The 15,895-nt window shown below is 60.5% G+C and overlaps 1 protein-coding gene across 1 annotated transcript; it reads right to left on the reverse strand.

The window, feature by feature from the left end:
• Positions 1–895: 895 nt before the first annotated feature.
• Positions 896–9,192, reverse strand: TENT5B (terminal nucleotidyltransferase 5B). The gene is made up of 2 exons (XM_033080871.2): positions 8,909–9,192; positions 896–5,301 (listed from the first exon to the last, which is right to left on the reverse strand). The coding sequence occupies exons 1-2, from the start codon at positions 9,083–9,085 to the stop codon at positions 4,282–4,284; spliced, it is 1,197 nt and encodes a 398-aa protein (XP_032936762.1). The 5' UTR covers positions 9,086–9,192; the 3' UTR covers positions 896–4,281.
• Between the last annotated feature and the right edge of the window lie 6,703 nt (positions 9,193–15,895).

The following is a 15,895-nucleotide window of genomic DNA, read 5'->3' on the forward strand; positions in this document are numbered from 1 at the left end:
GCTGTCCCGAGCCGGGGCATTCCACAAACCCGGCAGAGCTGGCAGGGTGGCAGTGACACAGTGACAGAGCCCCCGCCCGTCCCGGACCCCCAGGCTCAGGGCAGGGGGGTTTGTGCCATCCCTGGGGCAGGGACGCGGCATCAACGGAGCGTTTGTGCCGTGCTTGGCACACGAGGAGCGCGGCTATAAACGGCCAGAGGAGCCACAGGCTGGCTGTGCTGTGCTGCTGCCACACAGGCTCGCTGTTCTGTGCCGTTCCCAGCTGTTCTGTGCCGTTCCGTGCCGTTCTGTCCCACTGCAGCAGCTCCCCGAGCAGCTGCACACCCGCGCTGCCCCGGGCACAGGAGGAGGAGGAGGAGGAGAAGGGCAGCCAGGGAGAAACACTGGCACGCTGCAAGGAAGAAGCTAAATAGAGAGATTCAGAATAAAATAAAATGAACCACGCTGGGTCTAGCGAGCCGCCTGCACAGCGCCGGTGGTGCAGGGACGGCTGCAGAGGGGCTGGAGCAGGATGCTCCTCGCATGCTGCAGTCAAGACAAATTCCTGCCGTCTCAGCGAGCCTGGAGCACGGCCAGGTGTCCTGCCAAGAGGAAAAGCTGCAGCTGCAGCAGCCACAGCAGCAGCTCCAGGAGCCAGCCTGTTGCTGCAAGGAGGATTTTTGGGGGCTGCTGCAGGCCTGGAGCACTCAGCACCCCCTGCCCCATCTCCTGTCCCAGCACAGCCCCGGGCTGGCCCTGCCAGGGGCTGCAGGCACCGACAGCTGCTGCACACAGCGCTGAGGGAAGCACTGCAGCACCACCAGAGCCTGAATTTCACCCACCAGAGCCTCAGGCACACCCTGACTTACCCACCACCCCCTCTGCTCAAAGAGGAAAATAATGACAGACTACAGGCTGTGAGAAAATATAGAGCTGTTTTTTTTTTATTTGACAATTAACAAAAGAGGGATGGGAATCTCGGCTGTAAACATTGATAGCTCCTTTCTGATCACAACGAGTACTTTCCACCAACATCCCTTTGTATGCTCTGATCCACTCCAACAATGCCGAGCCGACTCTGTCAGGGCTTTTGTTGCTCTGCTCAGGGTCACAAATCCAGAGGCAGCTTATTCACCACACACCACCAGCAGGACCAGCCACCCACACAAAGACAGCTGAGGGACTCAGATACTTCAGAGCTGCTCCCACACGTGAGACACACTGGGAAAAGGCAGGAGATCGTGCTGGGCTTGTGCCAGAAAGAGGGAAACGTCTCCAAACCCAGCAGGGTGGAGAGAAAGGAGCCCTGCAAAAGGCAGAGCCTGCCCAAGCAGGGACAGGGACCCTGGCAGTGCCAGCCCAGCACGAACATCCCAGCCCTGCTGTCAGAGGGAAGCTCTGGCCCTGGACTGTGAAAATTCGGAGGTGCAGAGCCAGCGAGTTTGTCCCAAAGAGGGACTGGCACATCGTCAGCTCCATTGTTGCAGTGGAACCAGAACTGCCTGGAGCTTGACAGGGGGAAGTGAAACTTCATCTCAGGCTGGAGGGCAGCCAGGGCTGGAGGAGCTGCACCCCTGCCAGCCATCCCCGGGAGCTGAGCAGCAGCAGCACAGCTCAGCACACAGCTTCTCCTGGGACAGGAACCCTCCCAGCCTCTCCTCCTGCAGGAGCCACGCTCAGGTGGCTCACAGAGCCAAGCTCAGCTCCCAGCAGCAGGGACACAGCCAGGGAAAACCAGCAGGGACACAGCCAGGGAAAACCAGCAGGGAAAACCATCAGGGAGGGGCTCCCAGTGCCACCCCCACCTCAGGGATGGCCCTGCCCAGGACTCAGAGCTGCCCCGGGCTGGGGGAACACCTGGGCAGGTCCAGCCAGGATCTCAGCTTGCCCCTCTGGAGGGGCCCAGCTGGTTCCCAGCCTGGATTTTGGTGGGAGCAGGGTCAGGGTCATCTCCTCGTCACACTACCCACATGGACAAGCAAATAAAAATAACCCAACAAATTTGAATACACTGTATTTATTCGTAACAGATTCTAAAGAATCTAGTGAGTCTATGTCAAGCCCAATGCATGACAAGTGATACAGGTGTAGGAAAAAAAAAAGACATTTAAAACAAACAAAACAACAAAAAAAATAAAGAAATCAAGTGCCATTCAAGCTACTGGAATCTTCCAATTGCCCCCTCACAGGAGGCAGCACAGTATCACTGCAAGGTCTAGAAAAATTCAGGTTCAACCCATTCACAAGAGCCCCAGCACACACACTCCATAAATCCAAAGTGCAATCTCCTCACTGGTAGGTCGCCCTGTCGAGCTGTTGGCTGTAGGGGATCTTTCTGGGCATCTCAAAGGGAAGGAAGGAGGAAATCTCAGTTTAGTGTGTCTGTGGGTAGGAGCAGCCTGTAAAAAACCTGCTACAGGGCATCTACAGTTCAAAATACAAGGGAAAAAAAGAAAAAAAAATCTCATCTTCCTCAAAGCCACAGCAGTGGCACTCTGGGGCTCCCAAAAGCAGCCCTTAAAGACTTCCCTTGCACTGGAAATCCCAAGCTCCCAGCACAGGGAGTTTGGGGGACTTGGCCATGAAGGCAAAGCCCTGCAGTGGCCCCAGGGCCAGCACCTCTCACCCAGCTCTGACAGGAGGGGCAGGGCAGGGCCAGGTCATGTCAGGGGCCAGAGCCACCCCCCACCCCTCACTCCCCCTCCACATTGCCCCTACCCCAAAAAAGGTACCAATCTGGCTATGCACATTCCAAGGATCTAGTCTTTATTTCAATCTGCCCAGCTATTACAGTTTTGTCACAAAAACAAAAAAACCAAAACCCCACAGGTCAGTGAAGGTCCTCGAGCCCCAGCCCGGCAGGGAGCCGAGGTGATCCCGGAGCAGCATTCCAGGATGGATGCCTGCAGCCTGCCCCTCTGCTCCCTGCACCCTCAATCCCTCTGAGATGGCTGCAGGCACAGCAGCCCAGGCACCTCACAAAAACTCTGCTCTGGACACCCAACAACTCCAACGCCACGTTGGACAGAGAGCCAAACCTCAAAACACAACAGGGTCTGTTTAGAAGACATTTTTTTCCTAAGGCCAACTAACTTCACCCCACTTTCCTCCCCCAGGCTCCATTTCTAGCTAGAGGATGAATTTCAAATGCTATCACACAGGGAATCAGAGCTGGGAACTCTGCTTTGGAGACAGGACCTGCCCAAGGGATGATTTCCAGCATGGAAGAGGTCCTGGAGGACACAGGGACAGCTGGAAATGACTGACCAGTGACCTGGATGATTTGTGCTTCAAAGGACAAGCCTCACCTTCCCCGAGAGCCCAGCTGGCCTCTGGCTTTGTGCATTAAAATCACACTGCATGTCAAAAAAAAAAAAAAAAGGAAGAGCAGCATTTCAAATTCCCCTAGAAAACACAGGATTGGGTATGGCAGCCTGGGGCAGGCTCCTGGACAAATCACCTGCCTCATCATTTAGGAACTCAACTCTATTTTGGCACTGCAGACTCGGGAGCTTGAAGAAATCCATGTGTAGGTCCCTGCTGCCTTTTTTTCCAGCAAGTTCTGCACAGCATTTTCCAGCATGCACCCTCCCCTCCCCAGTGCTCCCAGTTCCAGCCTTTCCAAGCCCTGGGTTATGCAGCCCCACTTGGGCAGCTCTTGGCTCCAGCTGGTCCTGCCCAAACCCCTCAGCCACACAGAACCTGCTCTGGCCTCAGCCAGGATAAGAAATGATCTTGCGACCCTCCCCACCCACGACAGAAACGTTTTCCTCTTCAGACATTCCCCACTCAAGCTCTGGGCCGTCAGCCCCCGCAAAAAAATAATAAAGGTTTACAGTACAGTTGTGTTTCTATTGTTACAGGCACTTAAACAGGATTCTTTGGTCCTTCAAAGGAATTAGCCACTCTGGCTTCTCTCGGCAGAAACCACAAGTTTGCACACCCATAACACCTCCTGCACTAAAAAAAAAACCACAATTCAGATCCATGTCAGGGCAGTGCAGCTCTACCTTAGCGTAATTCTACAGTCTCCCCTCACACACCCCACCCACCCCACTGCCTCCACAATTCCACAAGGAGTCATCCCCCTAACACTGCACTTCCCATCACAGTGTACAGCAGACAAGCCTCGCTCCAACAATCCCAGGAACAAGACACTCGAGCAAGAGTCCAGGAAGTTTCCTTTCGTCGCAGTCCTAGGAAGGTCGGGAGGTTTTTATTTTGTTCCCCCTGCCCACCCTCCCAAACCCCCCCAAGGCAAGGAAATACCTTGGAGGACAGACCCTTGGAGCTTGTCCTGGCTCAGTTACAGGGAAGCCACGTGGGGTAGGACTGATTGCAAGGCAGGAAGGGCTGCACGTGGGTCACGTAGTAGTTGAAGTTTATTTCGCTGACGTAAGGGGCTGGCTGGTAGTAGCAGGTAACGTTTGTGACGGTGGGGATGATGTTCTGCTCAGCCAGGACCCTGACAGCCAGCATGGCAATGAGGTTCAGGGTCTGCCTCCTCTCGTGTCCCATGAGGCACACCGTGCTCTCGTTGACCACCCTGTGCAGGGTCATCAAATAGTCATACCTGTTGCTCTCCATGCCCACGAAGTGGCTCTGCAGGTACCCCTCCAGCTTGCGCAGCTGCTCGCCGATGTCCGAGAAGTCTATGAAGAACCTGGAGCACATGTACCTCTGCAGGGCCTTCATGTCCACCTCCGACTTGGGCTTGAAGCCCCTGACCAGGAGGTTGCAGTACTTGAGGAGCCCCCCGCCGCGGATCTCCTCGGGGTTGCGCGTGGCGATGACGCGGCTGCGCAGGTGCTCCATGGCCTCCTGGAAGTCCCCGTACATGCTCTCCCCGGTCACCGTGGGGTGGAAGCTCTCGGCCATGGGGTTCTCCGAGCACTCCCCGAAGAGCAGCAGCGAGTCCAGGATGATCTGGAAGGAGTCCACGCTGAACTCGAACTGGCGCCGCAGGGAATCCACGAACTTGAGCTCCACGTTCTTGCCGCTGTTGTTGGACAGCGAGATGAGGCTCCAGCGGTCGGTCTCGTTGCACACCTTCACCAGCTTCTGCACATAGGCCTCCTTCAGGGTCATGGGCGTGATCTTGTCCTTGTTGACACCTTCGGGGAGGAAGTCCAGCAGGCAATCCATGACCACATCTTTAACCAGCTGGAAAACGTCTTCGCTCTTCAGGTCCACCCCGAAGATGAGGTCCAGGTCCTTGTAGCCCAGGCCGCTGTCCTGGTGCAGGACGTGGCTGGCTGCTGAGCCGTTCAGCCTGACGTTGTGCACGGTGATTCCCTTCTTCTGCAGGCGGCTGCGGACAACCTGGGACAGAGACAGAGGTGGTGAGAGGCAGCAGGGAACTCCTGGAGCGCAGGGACAGGAGGATTCACTCCCAGCGCCTATCTGGGTCACCCCAGGGCAAGACACTCAAATAAAAACCTAATCCATTGGAAATAGGTCACTTTGGAAAGCAGCTGGGGGTGCCTCTCCTTCACTTATTGCTGGCATTAGAGATCTGACTGCACATGATCAGCTGCTCTGCTCCCAGGGCAGGGTCTGCCCTCCCTGCCTGCCCCACACCAGCCTGGAGAACCTTCCTGGCCCCGCTTTTTGGGGTGGTCTCTGCCCTCTCCATCCCCTCCCAGTCCCAGAGACCGAGCCAAGAGCAGCCGACCCCAGAGTGACCCCAGACCCGCGGTGGCAGCGCGGTCCTCAGCAGTCCCCGGGGATTTAATCAGGGTGGCTCGCTCCTTTGAGCCGCCCCTTCGCCTGTCAAGATCCATTAAAGGCAAATCAAGATGCCAGAGCAGCTCAAAGGCCCCAGCCAGGCGTATGCAAGTTCATGTCCCAACTAGTAAGTGTATCCTAACAATTTCCAGTGTGTCAGAGCTTCGTGCTGAGCTTGGCATGCTATCAAGCACAGGAGGCAGCTTTCATCTTACGGGTGTTACTCCGGTGATTTTAATGCTGCCTGCCCAGTCCTGGCACACCCAGCAGCCCCTCCAAAGCTTTGTTCATTTACAGGGAAGCTGAATCACCTGCCTGATTACTTAACAAGCAGGAGGCTAAAATAACCCCCAAGACCATAAAATAAACTATCTGGACACCAGCTTATAATTTGAGTTTAACTCGGCTCAGAGATCCCAGGCAGATTAGGTTTGCACCTTCCAGCAGCAGCTCTTCCCACGTCTCATCCTGCTTCCCTGCTCCCCTCCAGCCATTTCCCATTTTCCTGGAGTCCCAACAGCCAGCCTAGGGCAAAGGCATGGCTTGAAAGAGCTTGGGACAAGATGGACAAATGGGATCACAAGAGCCAGTCTGACTGGGCCCTTGGCCCTGCCCTACTTTGAGGGGCCCCACAAACTCCCAAAATGCGAATTTCAGTTCAAAGCTGCACCACAAGGGCCAAATCCTCCTGGCTGCCTGGTCCTGAGCACTCTGGGCAGATCAGAAGCGCTGCAGCTCTGGTCTCAGCAGCAGTGAAGCTGCCCCTCCGTGGGTTTTGTTGGAAGGAAGAGCACACAGAAGGTCAGGGAGTGCAGCACGAAACCCCCATCACATCCCAGAACAAACCCAGGGGTGTTTCAGACCTGGGGAAGGTGCTGCAGCCCAGGCTCAGCAGGCAGCTCCCCGTGTCCCTGCCACCAGCCACCCCTGCTGTGGCTGGAATGGCAGCTGGGCTGGTGGCCAGGCAGTGGTGACAGTCACATGGCAGCCAGCACTCACACAGCAGCCCCAGGACCCCAGCACAGACACAGAAAGAAGATTTTACCAAGGCAGATAGCTTGAAAAAAATAAATCTGCTCCCAGATTAACACAGGGTTATTCCCCAAATTGAACCAACACGGCACAGGAGACCCCGGGGAGCTCCTGGGCTGTGCCTGGTGCCAGCTGGAGTCGCTCAGCAGGGCACAGCTCCAGCACTGCTCGTGGAGTTGGAGACTGGTGTGCTCTCAGGCTCAGGGAGACAAGATATAGGTCACAGAGGTGCAGAGCTGGGCCCAGTGCTTGGAGGAGATCTTGTTCCAGATTAATTTCCTAACCCCAAGGAACACCTGCTTAACCCCTTTCTGGGCAGGGCTCAGGACCTGCAGCATTCCACAGCCACAAGCTCCAAGCTCACTCGATTCCCCAGGTCTGGCTGTGTGAGATATACTCAGAAAGCAGGGGAAAAAAAAAACCAATTTTCAAGTCAGCCTTGTCCCAAATCGTCCCAAAGATCTCCAACCTGCAGAGCAGCAGTGAGCAGAGCACTCTGCCATTCCTGGGAGCTGCCACTCACCAGCCTCCACCTCGTCCCCCCTGGCTGCAGGCAGTGGGTTCAGGGCTGCATTTTTCCCCAGGGGATTGGATATTTCCAGGGTTAGGCAGCTGCTGACCTGCTTCCCAAAAGAGCAGCTCACCTTCCGTGTGGTTGGGATAATTGAGTGTGACAGCCGGGCAGGAGCAAATCCTGCAGCGTCCTGACCTGCTGCTTCCCCCTCCCACAACAACAACAACAGGATAAATAACTGCCTTTTGGGTTACTGGTGCAGCTTAGTCAGCCCTAAACACAGGGTCTGCAGCACGGCCAGCACAATTACAGCCCTCACTCATCCGTGTCTGGGGCTGCTGCCGGCACCATCCTCTGGGCACCAGGGAGGAACACTTGGAACACGCTGGAATATTTGGAATACGCTGGAATATTTGGAATACACTGGAATATTTGGTGCTGCTCAGTGCCGTGGTGCTGCCCCAGCCTCCTGCCCGCAGCTCCCATCTGCCATCCAGCTCCAAGCAGCCAAACCCGACAGGAACTCGAGGAATCCCGAAGCAGCCTTTCAAATGTCACCTTTCCATCTCCCAGGCTTAACTCTGACTCTTTCTCAAGCAGCTGAGGCTCCAAAATCCCGGTTATTGTGAAAGCCAGTTGGGTCTTAGCGCCGTGAATAGGCTTTTTAATTAGAAGCCAACATGCCCGATTTTACATTTGATGAGTCATTACTGAGGAATGAAGTCGCCTCCCAAATATGAATATGCATCAGCTCATTCGAGCTACATTGTTAGTTTAATATTAAACACAGTTATTGCTTGATAGTTAAACTAAGAGGAGCTCGTGAACAAGCCGAAGTCTCGGGCAGGCTCTGGAGGATTCAGCCACGGGTGCCCAGAAATCAAAGGACACGGACATTTGATCCGGCCTTTGAATTAATAACTCTGCCTCTTCAACACGAGCCCAACATGTCCACCAGCACGAAGCCATTTCGTGGAAGCAGCTCCAAAAAAAGCCACTTCTGCCCTGGCCACACACATTTCACTGCTTTTTAGGGCAACGAATCAACTCAAAAAGAGGAGGAACAGGGTAAGAGGGGAGGAAGGCAAGCAGGAGCCAAGGCAGGAGCTGCAGCAGCTCCAGGATGGGGTGAGGGCTCCGGAGGGTCCCGCAGCCCCAGGCAGGGCTGCTGCAGGGGTCAGGACCCCCAGAGAGGGGAGCGGGGCCGGTTGAGCACACAGCACCCCCAGCACGGTGGGGACAGCCCCCAAAATTCCAACAGCCCCTGGGGGCAGCCCCCAAAATTCCAGCAGCCCCCGGAGCCACCAGGCCAGGCTGGGCAGGGCTCGGAGCTCCAGGGAAGGTGCAGGGCTGGAAGGAGACGCTTCTCCCGAATTCCGACCCTGCCAGAAGCCGAGCAGGGAGCTCAGGGGGATTTGGGGTGTCCCGTGCAGAGGCACGGCCGGATCCCCGTCCAGCTCCCCGAGCGCTCAGCCCCGTCCTCCCCGAGCCATCAGCAGCACGGCCCCGCGGGGGGAGGCCCAGGGAGCCCGGCCGGGCTGGCTCGGGGCCCGCCGGGCCCGCTTATCGCCGCCTCAGCACTTTGATCGCCGCCTGACCCCCGGCGGAGCGGGGCAGAGTCCAGCGCGGCCCGGCCCGGCCCCCAGCCCCGCTCACCTGCACGATGGTGCGGGGCCGCACCGACAGCGTGGGGAAGTTGCCGCGGCCGTGGATGGGCACGGCCTCGCCCAGGATCTGGTCCAGCCGCTGCACCTGCTCCCACGTCAGGACGCTGAAGCGGCTCCCGCGCTGCTCCGCGCCGCCCGCCGCGGGCCCCGCCGCCGCCTCCAGCATCGCCGCCGCCGGAGCCGCTCCGGAAACCGCCCGGAAACCAGCCGGAAGTGCCGGGTGCGGAGGGGGAGCGGGAGGAAGATTTAAAAATAGGGGGAAAAGGAAAAAAAAAAAAATAAACAAAAGGAAAAAAAGAAAAAAAAAAAGAAAAAAAAGGAGTGGCGCCGGCGAGGGGCGGCTGCGCGGGGCGCGGCGGGAGCGCGGTCGGTGCCCGCAGGGACTCGCACTAAACCGGGCCCGGCCGCCCCCCGCCCGCCACCGGCTCCGCCGAGCGCTGCGCCCCCCCGCGCGCCGCCGCGCCTTATATAGACCCGCGGCGCGCCCCATTGGCCCGCGCCCCCGCCAATCCCGGCCCGAGCCCGTGCCCAGGGGGAGGAGCGCGGCTGCACCGGGACCAATCGGAGCGGCGAGCAGGGGGCGGGGGCGGGGCGGAAGGGGGGCGGGCCCGCGGCAGATCCGCCCCCGCCGCGCGCGGGAATCCCGGCGGTGATTGGCGGGCTCGGGGGTCCCTGCGGTGCCCGGGGGTCCCTCGGTGTCCCTCGGTGTCCCTCGGTGTCCCGCTGGGCACGCTCATCCCAAAGCAGTGCCCTCCTGTTGGCTTCCACTGGTGCCATTTGACCCTTTGACACGCCACTGGTACCATCTGATACCCCACTGGTACCATCTGATACCCCACTGATACTCCACTGATACCCCTCTGATACCCCTCTGATACCCCTCTGATACCCCTCTGATACCCCACTGATACTCCACTGATACCCCTCTGATACCCCTCTGATACCCCAGTGATGCCCCACTGATACCCCACTGATACCCCACTGATACCCCAGTGATGCCCCACTGATGCCCCTCTGATACCCCACTGGTACCCCATTGATACCCCTCTGATACCCCACTGATACTCCACTGATACCCCTCTGATACCCCACTGATACCCCAGTGATGCCCCACTGATACCCCACTGATACCCCAGTGATGCCCCACTGATGCCCCTCCAATACCCCACTGATACCCCACTGATACCCCTCCAATACCCCACTGATACCCCACTGATGCCCCTCTGATACCCCACTGACACCCCACTGACACCCCACTGATAGCCCACTGATACCCCTCTGATACCCCACTGATACCCCACTGCTACCCCACTTCTACCCCACTGATACCTCTCTGATACCCCACTGATACCCCACTGGTACCCCACCGATGCCCCGTGATCCAGTGCCCCAGGATGTGATGCCCCAGTGATGCCCCGTTTATACCCTGGTGCCCCACACTTGCCCTGTGATCTGCTCCCCCAGTGATGCTCTGCAGGCTGGCGCCCCATTGATTCTCCCTGGAGTGATCCTCACGGTCTGACACACCATGGTCTGTCACTTCCACAGCTCAGTGTCCCCATCCTGACACCCAGGCCCCTGGTCCTGGCCAGCAGAGTCCCCAGGGCACCCAGGAGATGCAGGGTCACACCGTGGGGTGATGGAGCTCCAGGAGCTCAGACCCAGCCCCTAAATCCCAGAGTAAATCCCAGAGCGTGGCCCAGCTCTCCGCTGAGCCACCACCTCCTCCTGGGGCCAGACGTGTTCCCGGCCTCTGGCCACCCATTTGCTTTCATCCCAACAGCTCCCATCCCTTTGCAGAGCTCATTTCTGCGCAGCGTTCCACCCTGCAGACATTTCCAGCAGGGCCCTCCCTGCTGAGCTGGTGTCCTGGGGACGGACGGAGCAGCTCCAGCTCCTCACCTGCACTGGCCACTCCCATTTCCGTGGCTCCTGCTTGGAGTTCGGATCCATCCTTGGATGCCACGAGCCCCTCTGGGAGATGAGCCAGTGCTGATTTGTTTTCAGACCCTCCCCGGGTTTTATTGCAAGAACTCCCCAAAAACTCCCGAACATCCACCTCGGGACTTTCCACCTCAGGGAAGGCACTGCAGAGCTCCTCTCAGATGCAAAGTCCGTCTGAGAAGCCAAGGCCTCTGCCACATCCCAAGGGTTTGCTGCTGGGAGCTGGAGCTGGCTGCAGAAAGGGGAGCTGGGGGAATTGGGGTGTGCAGGAGCATCCACAGCCGGGGTTGGAGGGGAGAGAAGGGCAGTGGTGTCCTGAGCCCCAATTCCTTCTGAATCCTCCCCATTCCCCAATGCACTGACAGCCAGAGGGGTCCCAGGGGGCTGGAGTCCCCTCTGCCAGGGTCCCTGTGTGGGGTGCTCCTGCTGCTGTGGTTTTGCTCCCTGGTGTCCATCCATGACTCCACCAGGCTTCTCCATCGGGATAAAGATGCTCCTGGGTGCTCCCCGTGAGGCTCCAAACTGGGGCACAGCACACGGGGAGCCCTGCTGGAAAGTGATTTTCCAAGGAACTTGATTCATGAATCAGGCAGCTGCCTCTCATGGCAAAACCCATTTGATGTTGCCGGCAGAAGAGTTGGATCAGGAAAGGTTTCCCAAGAGGATGAGAGGGCCCAAATGGCTTTAGGGACCAGGATCCATCCAGCCGGGGGATTCAGCAGGAGGAACGGCTGGTCAGGGGCTGAGCACCCCATGGATGTGGGGCCTGGGGACCCCCAGCTCTGGCAGCCCCGGGCGGTGGGGCAGGATCCAGGCACGGAGATCTCACGGACAAGGCGCTGCAGATGCTCCTGGGATGAGCTGGGCTGGACTCTGGGCTGCCCGGGCCGAAGGGGACACGGGCGCTGCTGGCTCCGGAGGAGACCCGGGCGCAGTGGAAGGAGCAGACGCGCTCCGGGCGGGCGGGCTGAGCCGCTCGTTCACCTCCATCCCCGAGCCATCATCCCGGGGAGCCGCGGGCAGCGAGCCCGGCCCTGCGAACGGCACCCGGGCCGCTTCCTTCCAGCCCTGCCAGGGCCAGCCCAGGCTTCATTCGTTTGTTTTGCCGGCAATTAAGGAATAATCATCGTCTTGGGGTGAAACGCGGGCGGATCCTGCCTGCCGGGGGTGGCAGGAGGGTGGCGGAGCCCCACTGGAGACACGGGGGTGGGGCAGGGGCTGGGCAGGGGGCGGCGGCTCGGGATGCCGTGACCCCGCTTGCCCCTCGGATCTGGGCTTGGCAGCATCCCCACGGACACCGCTCCGTGCCCCGGGGAAATCGGGGACACCGCACGGCCGGGGGCGCGGGGAGGAGCGGGTGGGGGCACGGATGGAGCCCCCCGAGCTGAGCGGAGCCCCTGGGGGCGCTGGGGACCCCTGGCAGCCCCGCTGGGCCGGTCCCTGGGGACACTGGGGACCCCTGGCAGCCCCGCCGGGCCGGTCCCTGGGGGCACTGGGGCAGAGGAGCTGCAGGAGTGGGGCAGTGGGTGAAAGAGTCTCCGGCCCGGAGGGACCTCGGGGACTCCGTGACTCGCGTGGGACCGGCTCCGTCCCACTCGGCATGACGCAGGGCGTTGCCAACTCCCTGAGCAAGCAGCAGGGACCAAGCCCTGCTCCCGGAGCCACCGACGTCACCCAGAGCCGCCCCGGGGGACAGCAGTGCTGCTGTCGGGGTGGGGGCGTTCGGCCGTGCTCACGTCACCCGTGTCCCGGGCTGTCCCTGTCGCCGTGCCCGCGGCAGCTGGCACCGTGCGGGCGCTGCCTGATCCCCGCACACCGAGCGGCCGTGTGCGGGGCTGCCCCGCGCAGACACGGACTGTCCCCACGGGGACACGGACTGTCCCCACGGAGACACGAACTGTCCCCATGGAGACACGAACTGACTCCAGGTGGACACGAACTGACCCCATGGAGACACGAACTGACCCCAGGTAGACACGAGCTGTCCCCAGGTGGACACGAACTGTCCCCAGGTAGACACGGACTGACCCCATGGAGACACGAACTGACCCCATGGAGACACGAACTGCCCCTAGGCAGACACAAACTGTCCCCAGGTGGACACGAAGTGTCCCCAGGCAGACACAACCGACCCCAGGCAGACAGGAACTGTCCCCAGGTGGACACAAACTGTCCCCAGGTGGACACAAACTGTCCCCATGCAGACAGGAATTGTCCCCACGCAGTCACACACTGTCCCCAGGCAGACACCAAGTGTCCCCAGGCAGATTCCAGCCACCATCGCCGGGCAAACACGCACTGTCCCATGCACAGCTGCTGCTGTCCCCGCACACTCGTCACTGTCCCCACGCCCACGCTGCCATCCCCACGCATCTGCCCGTGTCCACGTGCCCGCTGTGGGTTTAGGAGGTGGAGTCCTTCTCCACGGCCGTGTCCAAATCCTCCCTCGGCAAACACAGTTCCTGGACACCTCCCAGTCACTCGGGTTCACTGTCCAGCCCCGCTCACTCCCACACAGCCCATCCCACGGCTCGCTGGTCACCCGCGTCCCCGGGCAGTGCCACCCCTGCCGTGGTGGCCGCAGTGTCCAAAGAGGTATTTTGCCCATGCAGGCCGCAGCAAGGCTGGGTTTGGCATAAAGGGCGTTGTGAGCACCCCCTGCATGGCCCGAGGGGTGTCACTGCTGCCACTCCCTGCTCTCAGCCTGGGGTCCCTGTGTCACCAGCCCGGACCCCCAGACTCGGCCCCGTCCCATCCTGGAGGGGATGTGAGCGATGCCGCCGGAGCGGGGCCGCTCGGGAGGCGCTGAGATGAAAGGGAGCGCAGGGTGTCATTACTGCAGGTGACACAGAGCTGGGGAATGGCACCTGTCACCTCCCCCGGCTGCTGCAAAATGCGGCCCGGGGAGCGGGGGGGACACGGCACCGCCAGGCTCTGGGGACAGCGACACGGCGACAACACAGCCCCAGCACTGATGTGGCCCCCCTTGAATGTCCCCTGGGGTGTCACTGGCTGGGGACATCCCTGTCCCCCGGCAGCATGACCTGTGTGTCCCCGGGCTCGGTGGTTTCCCGGTGACACCACGTGCTGTTTTTTTTGGCATGACTTGTGTCTTTACAGCCGTGGCGGGGATGACCCATCTCAGTGCCACTAATTTGGGCCTGGCAGGGAGCACAGCCGCTCCCTCGCTTCGGGATTTTGGGCCCCGGGTGACACCTGAGCGCAGCTGCGGGTGGTGGCAGCTCCAGGACACCCCGTCCCACCCCTGGGAGAGCCGGGAGCTCCGCTCTGGAGGCTGCTGAGCTGACTCGGTGACTCGTGGAGTGACCTTACGGGTGTTTCGAGGGCTCTCGGTCGTGCTGGGGCCATGGGGACGGTCCCTCCTGCCACCCACTGCACCCCAGGCTTCGTGCTGGACCACAGAGGGAAACTGAGGCACGGGAAATCCCATCTCCTGGCTGGGGCTGCAGATCTTTAACCCTCACAGACGGGGGCTGTGGAAGGGGCATCAACACCATGGCACACACTGGAAGGACAAGGTCATCCTGCTCAGAGCCCCTTTTCTCCCTGTCCGTGGTGCCACCACCAAACACGCTTTGGGAAATGGGGCACAGGGAAAGACAGCACTGCCAGGACCGTGGGGGACACGCTGGGGCCCATCCAGCCCCAGCCCCAGCACTGGGTGTGCTTTGGCAGTGGCTCAGCGGTGACAGCCCAGCCCTGGAGGGATCATCAGTCCTCCCTCATTAAATAAAGTTACTCACCCTTTGAGACAGAAACAAGAATATCCTGGAAATGCCTCGGTTTGGGGAGTTCTCGCTCTAAAGGTATGACTGAAATCAGGCTGCAGGTGATGCTCCCCGGCACGTGGGCAGGTGAGTTACCTGGGCACTGCCCGGGGCTGCTGCAATCCTGCGGCTCCCTCCGTGTCCGGGGTGGGAAACGCCTGGGATGGGCAGTGTCCGGGATGGGAAACGCCTGGGGTGGGCAGTGTCCGGGATGGGCAGCGCTTGGGGTGGGCAGTGTCCGGGGTGGGCAGTGTCCGGGGTGGGCAGTGTCCGGGATGGGCAGCGCTTGGGGTGGGCAGTGTCCGGGATGGGCAGTGTCCGGGGTGGGCAGTGTCCGGGGTGGGCAGTGTCCGGGATGGGCAGTGTCCGGGGTGGGAAACGCCTGGGGTGGGCAGTGTCCGGGGTGGGCAGTGTGTGGGGTGGGCAGTGTCCGGGATGGGCAGTGTCCGGGATGGGCAGTGTCCGGGATGGGCAGTGTCCGGGGTGGGCAGTGTCCGGGGTGGGCAGTGTCCGGGGTGGGCAATGACTGGGGTGGGCAGTGTCTGGGATGGGCAGTGTCCGGGATGGGCAGTGTGTGGGATGGGCAGTGTCCGGGGTGGGCAGTGTCCGGGATGGGCAGTGTCCGGGATGGGCAGTGTCCGGGGTGGGCAGTGCCTGGGATGGGCAGTGTCCGGGATGGGCAGTGCCTGGGGTGGGCAGTGCCTGGGATGGGCAGTGTCCGGGATGGGCAGTGCCTGGGGTGGGCAGTGTCCGGGGTGGGCAGTGTCCGGGGTGGGCAGTGCCTGGGGTGGGCAGTGTCCAGGATGGGCAGTGTCCGGGGTGGGCAGTGTCCGGGATGGGCAGTGTCTGGGATGGGCAGTGTCCGGGATGGGCAGTGTCCGGGGTGGGCAGTGTCCGGGATGGGCAGTGTGTGGGGTGGGCAGTGCCTGGGATGGGCAGTGTCCGGGGTGGGCAGTGTCCGGGGTGGGCAGTGTCCAGGGTGGGCAGTGTCCGGGATGGGCAGTGTCCGGGATGGGCAGTGTCCGGGGTGGGCAGTGTCCGGGATGGGCAGTGTCCGGGATGGGCAGTGTCCGGGGTGGGCAGTGTCCGGGGTGGGCAGTGTCCGGGATGGGCAGTGTCCGGGATGGGCAGTGTCCGGGGTGGGCAGTGCCTGGGATGGGCAGTGTCCGGGATGGGTAGTGCCTGGGGTGGGCAGTGTGTGGGGTGGGCAGTGTCCGGGGTGGGCAGTGTCCGGGGTGGGCAGT

The sequence above is a fragment of the Catharus ustulatus genome, chromosome 26 (genome assembly GCF_009819885.2).
Source record: "Catharus ustulatus isolate bCatUst1 chromosome 26, bCatUst1.pri.v2, whole genome shotgun sequence".
NCBI lineage: Eukaryota > Metazoa > Chordata > Aves > Passeriformes > Turdidae > Catharus > Catharus ustulatus.

What these genes read in the sequence shown, in the direction of transcription:
- TENT5B (XM_033080871.2), bottom strand. Translation starts at nt 9,085, where the DNA reads ATGCTGGAGGCGGCGGCGGGGCCCGCGGCGGGCGGCGCGGAGCAGCGC. An exon ending in GGCCCCGCACCATCGTGCAG is followed by an intron (nt 5,302 to 8,908) that starts GTGAGCGGGGCT and finishes TCTCTGTCCCAG; the next exon opens with GTTGTCCGCAGCCGCCTGCA.